Below are 10,533 nucleotides of genomic sequence, written 5' to 3' on the forward strand. Positions count from 1 at the left end.
CACTGAGTGGAATAGAATGTAAGTAGTAGGTAGTCAAAGTAGTTCGGTAATATAAGGGAGGGAGATGTTTAATTTGGCGGGAAACAGTACTTCACCTATCTATGACAAAGAAATGACATGGGAAAAACTTCTTGAAATGTAGTAAAGAAAGCCTGGGGAATGTGAAGCTTTTTTTTTTTACATATTTTGATGAGCTGGCAAAGGGATTTTCTGACAGTTAAGGGCATATTGGTCATTTTAGTGAGATCAATAAGTACACTACTATTTACTTTTTACTTATTTACTGTGTTTGTTGCTTTTTCTAGCTCCAGTATAAAACTTACCATTATCTTCACCAATGACACCAATCATCAGGAAACAAAGAAAGAACGCATTTGGGCAGTAAAACCTTAGTAACAATTTTTATTTGTCAAAGATATTTGGTGAAAAAAAAATACATGCAATCTCAACCCTTAAACTCAACTTCTCTGGAATTATAACCTCTATTAACTGAATCTGCACGCATTAGTAACTTTTACAATGATGAGGTCTAAAAATGGTATTGATATGGGGTAATTATGCTATAGAGATTAAGATGTGGAAGATAAACTTCGTGGAGCTACTCAAACGTAATAACTAAAACGTTTTCTTTTGGTGATTTTACTCAAAAAAAAGACACTCATAGAGCCACTCAAGGAAACCAAGACGACAATGGTCAGAATCATACTGCTGATTACAATGTAGATTCTGATGTGAATGGTTTACCTTCCTCTCAAGGCTGCAAAACGGGCAGCCAAGTCATCATAATCTGGCAACTTGGGATGCACATGGTTAGCTCCCTCTGATCGCTCAGGTTGAAAGGACGCTGCACGAGCAAATACTTTCGTCGCCGCTGATGGCCCTGAGTGTTCATGAGGGAGTGAAATTGATCGTGCAGCAGGAGGGATCATTGGTGGCTCCTTGTCAGACCCAACCCTGCTTCCATTTTGAGGGGATTCAACCATGTCATTAACACTGTGATGTGCATGTCGACTTCTGGAAGACTTCTTTCTCAGTTTTCCTGCTTCATGGGCAGTAGGCTTTTTACTGTAATGAATTAGCAACTTGTCAATTATTCTCTCCTCCTCATCAGTTCGATGGTGTTCATCGTCAAACAATATTTGTAGGCCTCGTCTTGAGTCATCCCTTCTTCTGCTTCTTGATTTTGTTGGTAAAGCTCCATCATCTTCAAGGTTGCCAGCCTCACTTTGACCTGGCCGTGATTTTGAGTGTCTCCTCCTGGATGATCTTGGTTTTGGTATAGGATTCCCAGTTACACCCTCAGGATAAATACGATCCTTCTCATCATTATGTAGGTTAGCTTTTTCAGATCCATCATGATGCCTTTCTTGATCAGAATGATCGGATCCTCGGTGTACTACAGCCATATGACCAGCATTGACTCTATCCTGAGCTAAATCGTTACCATTCAAACCATCATCTGAAGATCCAGGATGGGAAACAGGTTTCCTACTTTTAGATTTATCACCACGTTTGACATAAGGAGGTGGGATTGCATTATTGTAATAGGGCTTGGGCCTAGGATTAGCTTCATCCTTGCCTGCATAACTTTCGGTGATGTGCTGACCACCAAAGTTATCGTCAGACAACTTTTCTTTACCATTGATCTTCATCTGTGGGCTGGCTATAACTGGCTTTACATTTAATGAAGAGTCCTGGCAATCAGTTATCAAAATGCTTTTCTCTCTGCCATATTGCTGCTTGAATGAGGCATCTATAGGATCTAATCTTTCTCTGTGGGATGAAGTACCTGATCGAACTGTTTTTGGGGTAGCCTCCTCCAAATTCAAAGCCACCTGTATATCAAAACCATTTTCTCTCCTCCCTCGAAGCAAATTATCATGACTGTCTTTTTTCTTGACATTTTCTTCACAACCATTGTGCGAATTAAATCCATTCCTCGGGGGCCTGGTATGAAAGCCAACTGCATCCATTTTTGAGACAGAACTGTCTTTTTCCTTTCCTGATTTGTGAGCACCATTGAGGTCAAACCTTTCATTAAACAAAATGCCAGGCCTATCTGCTTTGAGAGCCTTATCTTTCCCATTAATCAAATTGCTTTTATCATCACCAAGATAGAAAGGCCCACGAGCTTTGGGAGGGTCCTGAAATTCTCAGACAAAAAAAGATTTCAAGTAATTAAAATATTAAGGCTTATAACTGGTTTCAACTAATGTTAAATGAGAACTTTATGATAGTCATCAAAAAAAGCTGATAGAATACGAAGCCACAATAAAATGAGCATACCTGTGGAAGTGTGGGCGGTTTGTTCATTCTTTGTTCAAAGGCTTTGGCATCCCACTTTATTGAAAACTCTAATGCTATATCTTTCATTAAACGAACTTTATTTTCCAATGTGGAAGGCTTTGATGCTAAATTCTCAACAAACTAGTTAGCAGAAACAAGATATTGAGTCAGTTTAATATATACATAAATGTGAATGTATTAATATATTCAGATATCAACTGAGCATTCATAAAAATTACCTCTTCATTTCTAAACAATTCAAGGGAATTTCCATATCTCTCATAAAACATTTGCCTGAGGTCACGTAACTCAGGTAAGTCAGAAAATCGTGCTGCAGCAAACATCAGGGACGCCACAGCTGCCCTACACTCCTCGGGGCATTCCCTGAAATCATATTGAGAGCATGGCAGAAGAAGAATAAGAATCAGTTTAATTGTTGTAGTCTAATAGATCTAGTTCCAGAAAAACAAATCAACCAAAATATAGTAATAAATGCTGAGTGGATATCATTATCTCAGTCGCCTAACAAGATAAACATAGAAAGTAGACTAGATAAAAATTAATCATGGTGGGCATTCAAGACCAAACCTTCCTAGAGAGTAGTTATTGAGTAGATTCAGAGATCCCATAAACTAATAATATTAATGATGGCATCATTATTATTTTAAACCATTATTATCAGTAGGGAATAATCATTTAAAAACCCGCAGCGTGGTCTGAAAACTTGTATTTAAGACAGATAGCAAAACTAATGAAGATCGGGCTATAAGCTACTCAAATTAAAATGATAACTAAATTACTTGCGAACTGTCAATGTTGACACTTTAACAATTGAATGCCCAGCAATTTTGTATTCCCAAATAGAACAACCATTGTCCAAATACTAATCAAATATGTATCCTAGTCTAGAGATAAAACTCATTAGCCATGAATTTTGTTGAAGTTATTTCTTAGCATTTTCTAGATTCACAAGATGGCATTAAGACCAATACCATAGAGCAGGAAGTTGCGCTTACACCTGCAAACAGTACTGCCTTGTGGAATAATACTTTGACTAAAATTTCAAAAGCTCTAGAATGGTAGTAACATGTGTCTTCAGAAGCTAAGGGTTTTAATTAAAATACAAGAAAAAAGCAGTCTAGGCTCATATTGTTAGGCCATTTAAGAGTTAGTGACGCTTCTCACAATTGGTTACTACTGGACTTGATTACTTGAATAACAACAAGCGATGAAGAATAGAACATAGACACTTTTATCATACCTCTGTTTCTGCATTGTAGAAAGATGTTTTAGTACCACATCGCAGCATCGCTCAACAAATTCGTAGCAAGAAGACAGGATCACCTCGACCAGAAGTCCCTCTGCCTGGTTAGATAGAACAACAACACAGTAATGTTTCAATATACAAATTTTAACCAGAATCGCAAGCTTGCTTCTTAATTTTTTCTAAAGACTACAAATATATCTTTCTTTAAATATTCAGGAGAACAAAACAGAAGAAAGAAAATTACATTTCCAACGAAATTCGGTCAACTAAAAAACGGTAAGATAAGTGAATCAAAAGCAAAGCACAAAAGATGGAAACGAATCAAAATACCCTTCCATAAGCGTTGATATCAAGGCCATTGGCAAGTAGATCAGCAACATCTTTCTTCAGAAATTTCTGAGTTGCGTTTTTCTTTCTCCTTATTACATCGATTCGAGTCTTGGTCAATTTAATCAACGATTTACTGCCAAAACAAAAAACAAATAAAATTAACAAAAACATACATATGCACCTACAAAATCCACAAATACATATATTCAGAAACAATAATAATAATATTAATCAATCTGAGATCGAATCGCAAACCATTTGGAAGTAAAACCCCGACCAAGAAGCCCGTCCAACATCTCCGATCCTCGCCTTCGTAGGACTCGGTGACCTTTATCACCACAGCTCAAGAAAAACAAATAAATAAACTCAAAATGCAACAACCTCCATTAACGAAGCTCGCATTGCCAAACCCATAAAAATCGAGCAGCTTCAACGGGAAGAAGAAGACGAAGAAGAAGAAGAAAAACTTAAACTTTACTATTTCTCGACATTTTGCAAAACTCCACTAATCAACTATAACAGACAGAGAGAGAAGCTAAAACAATATTTCTCTGACGACAATGCCCTTGTCTTTTCCGAATACGAGATTGACACTCCAGTCCAGAGCGGGTCCTCGTATTTTAAACGTTACCAGGGGTATTTAGGGAAATCTAGTAGAAAAAATGTCAGCCGTAGGATTAAGTGGGATGGTCATTGTGAGAGAGAGAAAGAGAGTTTTAAGTCAAAGTGGGTGAAATGTGGAGGGAGTTAGATGAATGGCATCTGCTGAGCTGGATGGAACTCAGTACCCCATAATAATCAAATTAATCAATTGTTTGGGTCTCTATCTAATCTGATCTAATCTACTCCTCTCTAATCTTTAATTGGTTTTTATTAAAAATGATTATTTTTTTATTATTAAATCTATTTTGCTTCTGGCTTAGACAAAGGAGACTAAAGACCCAGAACTGTTTTGTCTGTTTGGACAAGAAAATATAACTACCACTACTGCAACTGAATTTACCAGAATTCTGTCCAGGAAAATAAAATTCTCATATATATTTTTAAAATATTTGAATTCTTTGATTCTCTTTTTTCTGTTAATTCTTTATTTGTTTCTTCTGGAAAAAGAATAATGTTTAATATTTGGATTTGGATAATTTACTCTGTTTGGTAAAGTATCAAAATTGGAATGAAGTGGGAGAAATTGACTTCAGTTTACTTTTGAGGTTGTGGATATGGTTGTGGTATATATTTATGGCATTTACGCAGTTGATTATTGTGATTTTGCCAATTAGTGGGGTAGAAATTAAAAATATTTATTGTCATTTTCGTAAAGACTTTATTACCATTATTGTTTTTTGTATTTATATTAATTGTTGTTATTATTGGTGCAAGGTTGGTGATTTATCCATTTTGTTTTGATTGACACAAGAAAAATAGTAAAAAGACTCTAATTTGGAGAGTTTGCTTAAACTTTGAAACTACTAGTAGTGGAGAATGGTTGTTGAAATATTTAAGTCTATAACACTTTTAATTTTTTTTATATATTTTACTTTGTTAATATTGAGGGAGTTTCGATCCAAGATTGGAAGACGTGTAACATTAAAAAGACCCACATTTTTGTTTTTTATTTTATGTTATATATTATTTGATAAATATGTAGACTTGGAACATACTCATTTTCCATATTAATCCATTATGAAGCATGGTTTGTAAGCTTATCTTCTGCAAAAAGAGTTGATAATAAAGTTGATAACAACATTATAATAAGATACTAATCAGTAATCATGTTAGGGAGACATTTAATTAATTAATTGCTTACTTAAGAAAAAGAGCACCGCTCCATGAGCAATTTTGCATAGAATATTGGCTGTTAAGTCATTAGTAAATTATATATAAAACGAACAAAAGAAATTTGATTTGTCCTTTTGTGGGGACATAAAGTGAGGAACCCATGTTATAATGTTAAAAAAATGAAATTGGATTAAGAAAGAAAGCCAAACTGCAAATCCTTTGTTCCTTTTTTAAGACTAAGAAAGCACGTAGAATGACTCAGCAATCTTCCTGGTACTGAGTCACTGACAAATAAAAAAAAAGTGTATGCTCATGTTGCATCATGCATATGTGTATACTATGCATCATTATATTGTATCTCTATATATATAAACAAGTAACAAAAGAGAATATAGAAGATAGAAACAAACACGACACACATATATGTATAACATTTTGAACTAAAGCATTATTGAGTATTGTTATTGGTATTAGAAGTGCACACTATTTTTTATAAGTAGTCTTGCAATTGGTTAACAATATTTTTTTAAAGTTATTTTTTTAAGTTCTTGGACTTGATAATTAATTACACTAATAACAACATTGAGGAATGTGATAGATACTAATGGTGCATTTTAGCAATTCTCAACACTATTAGTATGGGACACTAAAGATTTCTAACACCTCTATGACATTGTATTTTATAATTAGTTAGCGGTTCTTTATAAAATTTATTAAATTAAATAAATAAGATCTAATATTAAATTACATTAAATTAAATAAATAAGATCTAATATTAAATTACATTAACATATGTTCTCAACACTATTAGTATGGGACACTAAAGATTTCTAACACCTCTATGACATTGTATTTTATAATTAGTTAGCGGTTCTTTATAAAATTTATTAAATTAAATAAATAAGATCTAATATTAAATTACATTAAATTAAATAAATAAGATCTAATATTAAATTACATTAACATATGTTCTCAACACTATTAGTATGGGACACTAAAGATTTCTAACACCTCTATGACATTGTATTTTATAATTAGTTAGCGGTTCTTTATAAAATTTATTAAATTAAATAAATAAGAACTAATATTAAATTACATTAACATATGTTAGTACTTAGGGGTGTTCACTAAATATCCGATTCAATCCAATCCGCACGATCCAATCCAATCCAATCCGCAAAATGCGGATATCCGCACTTGCGCGGATTGGATTGGATTGAAAAATCCAAAATCCGCACTTGTGCGGATTGGATGTTGTTTAACCTCAAAAAAGTAACCGATCTAATCCAATCCGCACAATTATATATATTTAAAAAATTATAATATTTAATATATATTAATTTTCTAGTAACATTAAAAAAAAAGGCACAAACTTCTAATTTCTTAATTTTTTAGTAATATATTGAGTTGGTGTATTTTATTTGTTTTATAATAAAGAACACAAAAAAAATAATAGTCTTTTTTAGTACATAAATATTGACATATGTTTGATTTATATATAAATAGAGGTGGAAATAGATTATTATTGGAGATTAAGAAACAATAGTCTTTTTTTTTTAATTTTTTTCTATAATATATTAAATAATTTATCATTAAAAAAATAACTGAGCCAATCCGCACTATTGCGGATTGGATTGGATTTAAATTGTTATGCGGATCGGATTAGATCCAAAATATGAAATCCGCACTTAGTACGGATTGGATGTTGTTTGACCAAAAAAATACGGATTAGATTGGATGAACACCGCTAATACTCTTTAACATTTTTCATAATATAAATGCAGAAGTGTTATCCTTTTCCAACTAAGCTCAAATCAAGTATGACTTGCCATTTTTTTTTTTTTTGTCAAAAAAAAGGTATAACTTTGCATATTTCAAAAAAGGAAAAAAAAAGAGTATGCATTTTAGGAAAGTCACTCAAGCATAAGCAACACTATTTTATGGTCTTTATGTGATTTACAGGGAAATAAAAAATATATATGTGATTATATACGTATCTAATATATTATCACCTACTTTTTTTCTATAATGTAATTTATAAAATAAGTGAGCCACATTACATTACTCACATCTCGGTCAACTCTCTCTTTAATTGTATCTGATTTCTTGGTAACAATAACGTCCATGAGGGAGGGTGTTCTGTTGCAAGAACACCTCAGCATCACTTGGGTTTTGAATTTTCTTTTAGACATATAGGTGGTTCAACAGGCGGACTTTGAGTTGAAATAGGTCATAAACAAAAAAGAAAAAATTTGGCTTTGACTATAAAAATAAATAGTATTTTTAAAATTTATTTAAAAAGTATGTATATTTTTTAAAAGTATTTTTTTATTTGGGTCCTTAAAATAAGTAGGCTCTAAACGCGAGTCTAGTTCACTATGCTTAGAGTTGGCCCTACTCCGACCAAGCCCTTGTCTGCCTCTTACGATTGTGTTGCACGGAGCGGAGCGTGGAGGGTTAGTAATAATTATTTGTGAAAAAAAAAAAAGCTAACAAGTAAAAAATAAAAGAGATACAGAGAAATTAAAGTTTCATTCTATTGTAAAATTAAAAATTAAAAAAAAATTAACTAATAAGAAAGTCTTATATAGACAACTAACATAAAATACTAAAATAAAATAAAAGACTAAAACAACTCTAAACAACTATTTAACACCCTCCCTCAAACTCACGATGCTGCTACAAGAAGTATTGAGAGTTTGCCTAAAAAAAGCGAAAACGAGAAATCGTATGCGACTTAGTAAAAAAGTCAGCAAGCTACAACGAAGAAGGAATAAAAGGCAAAGTAATGGTGCCCAACGTCAGATGGTGACAAGTAAAATGGCAATCAATCTCAATATGCTTGGCGGGCTCATGAAAACTGGGTTGTGAGCAATCTGAATGGCATTTTGATTGTCACAATACATAGGAGTAGGACAAGAGTGAGTAACATCCATATCTGCAAGTAACCATCTCAACCAAATAATCTTTTTAGTAGTAGATGCCATGGCACGATACTCAGCTTCCATAGAAGATTGAGAAACAACAGACTGCTTCTTGCTCTTCCAAGAAATAAGGGAATCTCCCAAAAAGATACAGATGTCAGTGATAAATTTTTGGTCTGTGGGATCACGACCATGATCTGCATCACAATAAGCTCGCAACTCCAGAGATGAGGTGGAAGGTAGTAGTAGGCTCTGAAAGATGGTACCCTAAAGATACCGTAGAATACGAAGAACAATAGCCCAATGAACAGTAGTAGGAGATGCAACAAACTAACTAACAATATGAACAACATATGCAATGTCTAGACGAGTAAGAGTGAGATTAACTAGACTGCCAACAATGATGCGATACAAAGTAGGATCTTTCATAGGAGAGCCATCAGAAGGAGAAAACTAAACATTCAACTCAGAGGGAGTGTCAACAACTCTAGTATCAGTAAGGAGAGCACGCTCAATAATGTCAGTAGTGTACTTTATAGGGGTATTCACGGTGCGGGTGGTGCGGGTTGTAGTTATTTTTTCAAACCAAACCGCATATGCAGTTTTTGTAAATTCTCAAACTACAACTGTACTGCGAGATCTTAAAACTACAAAAACCACACTGCGATAATACAGTGTGATGCGGTGTGGTTTTAGCAGTTTACACCATCATCATTATCAAACATTATAATGAAAATTTAAAAATCAAACTAATAAAGCTTTAACAATACAAAACAAAAAATCTTTTTAAAGTTTTAACATCATAACATGTATAATAATCATCAAGTCATTATATTAAATTGTATCTAAGAAAATGATGTAATATACACATATATTATATATATTTGTTCTTATATAAAAAAAGAATAAAAATCATATTGTAAAAATTAGTAACTTTGTAATATATAGTGCGGTATTATTAAATTCAAAATTGTAAACTGCACCGCACCACACGGTTTGGTAAAAATGCAAACCGCAACTGCACCGCAAAAGATTTTAAACCGTATTTTTTATGTGATGTGGTGCGGTACCAGCGGTTTGTGTGGTGTGTGCAGTTGGTGTTGGGTTTTGTGCCCTAAATAAAACTCATTCTAATATAATAAGATTTATTAATTAATATAAGATCAAAATTCGCTTTTACGTTGCATGGTTCACATGATTTATTTCATAATTATGTTTAATGTATAAATTCTATTAAGTCCAGAACATATATATGTGTTCATGATTATAGTGTTGTCAGCACAGTGGAATATAATTATGATTATATGTTCAAAAGTTTAATTCCCATGATTTGTTAGTTCACTGGATTTAGACTGACATGATAATCGAGGACAAGGTATACTTACACCTTGGATAAGTGTTATGTCTTTTCCAAGGTATTGGCAAAATTTACCAGTATCGGATGTATGGAGTATACATTAGAAGGGACCGATATTGATTTTAGATAAGATATTATAAACTTACCATTATATCTTTCTAAGTCACTATCAATGGTTGATCTTAGGTCTATGGATCTTAATCCTCATATGGTTAGGTTCAGCTTAGTTGTATTATTTATGGCCTCAATTACCTCCTTTACGCCATCAGGATCTCCCTGAAGTAATTCCTCGACATTCTACTTCACATCACGTCAATTTTTTGATGGGGAGCAATGATTCTAACCACTAGGAGATTTTTGGTGGTTACAAGTTGAGCCATCTGCAACTCCTTGGGTGACAAAGAGTTGTAAAAAGTGATTTTCCCTTAACCCTAAAGTTAGAAGCGATTGGGGAAGGCAACTAGAAGAAATAAAACAAACATCAAAATATAGCAATTGGAAGAATACGAGAAATGAAATCAGGAAGAAGATTGAATACTTATTGGTTATATTGAAGTCCAAACTGAGTGTGGGGACTCTCTTCAATAGGAAGC

At 33.3% G+C, this 10,533-nt stretch overlaps 1 protein-coding gene across 1 annotated transcript; it reads right to left on the minus strand.

Annotated features, from left to right (window-relative positions):
• Positions 1-373: 373 nt before the first annotated feature.
• Positions 374-4,634, minus strand: LOC133030330 (uncharacterized). Its single transcript, XM_061102993.1, has 6 exons — positions 4,139-4,634; positions 3,884-4,016; positions 3,548-3,651; positions 2,526-2,670; positions 2,287-2,427; positions 374-2,144 (listed from the first exon to the last, which is right to left on the minus strand). The coding sequence occupies exons 1-6, from the start codon at positions 4,177-4,179 to the stop codon at positions 741-743; spliced, it is 1,968 nt and encodes a 655-aa protein (XP_060958976.1). The 5' UTR covers positions 4,180-4,634; the 3' UTR covers positions 374-740.
• Between the last annotated feature and the right edge of the window lie 5,899 nt (positions 4,635-10,533).

This window comes from Cannabis sativa, chromosome 1 (genome assembly GCF_029168945.1).
Source record: "Cannabis sativa cultivar Pink pepper isolate KNU-18-1 chromosome 1, ASM2916894v1, whole genome shotgun sequence".
Lineage (NCBI taxonomy): Eukaryota > Viridiplantae > Streptophyta > Magnoliopsida > Rosales > Cannabaceae > Cannabis > Cannabis sativa.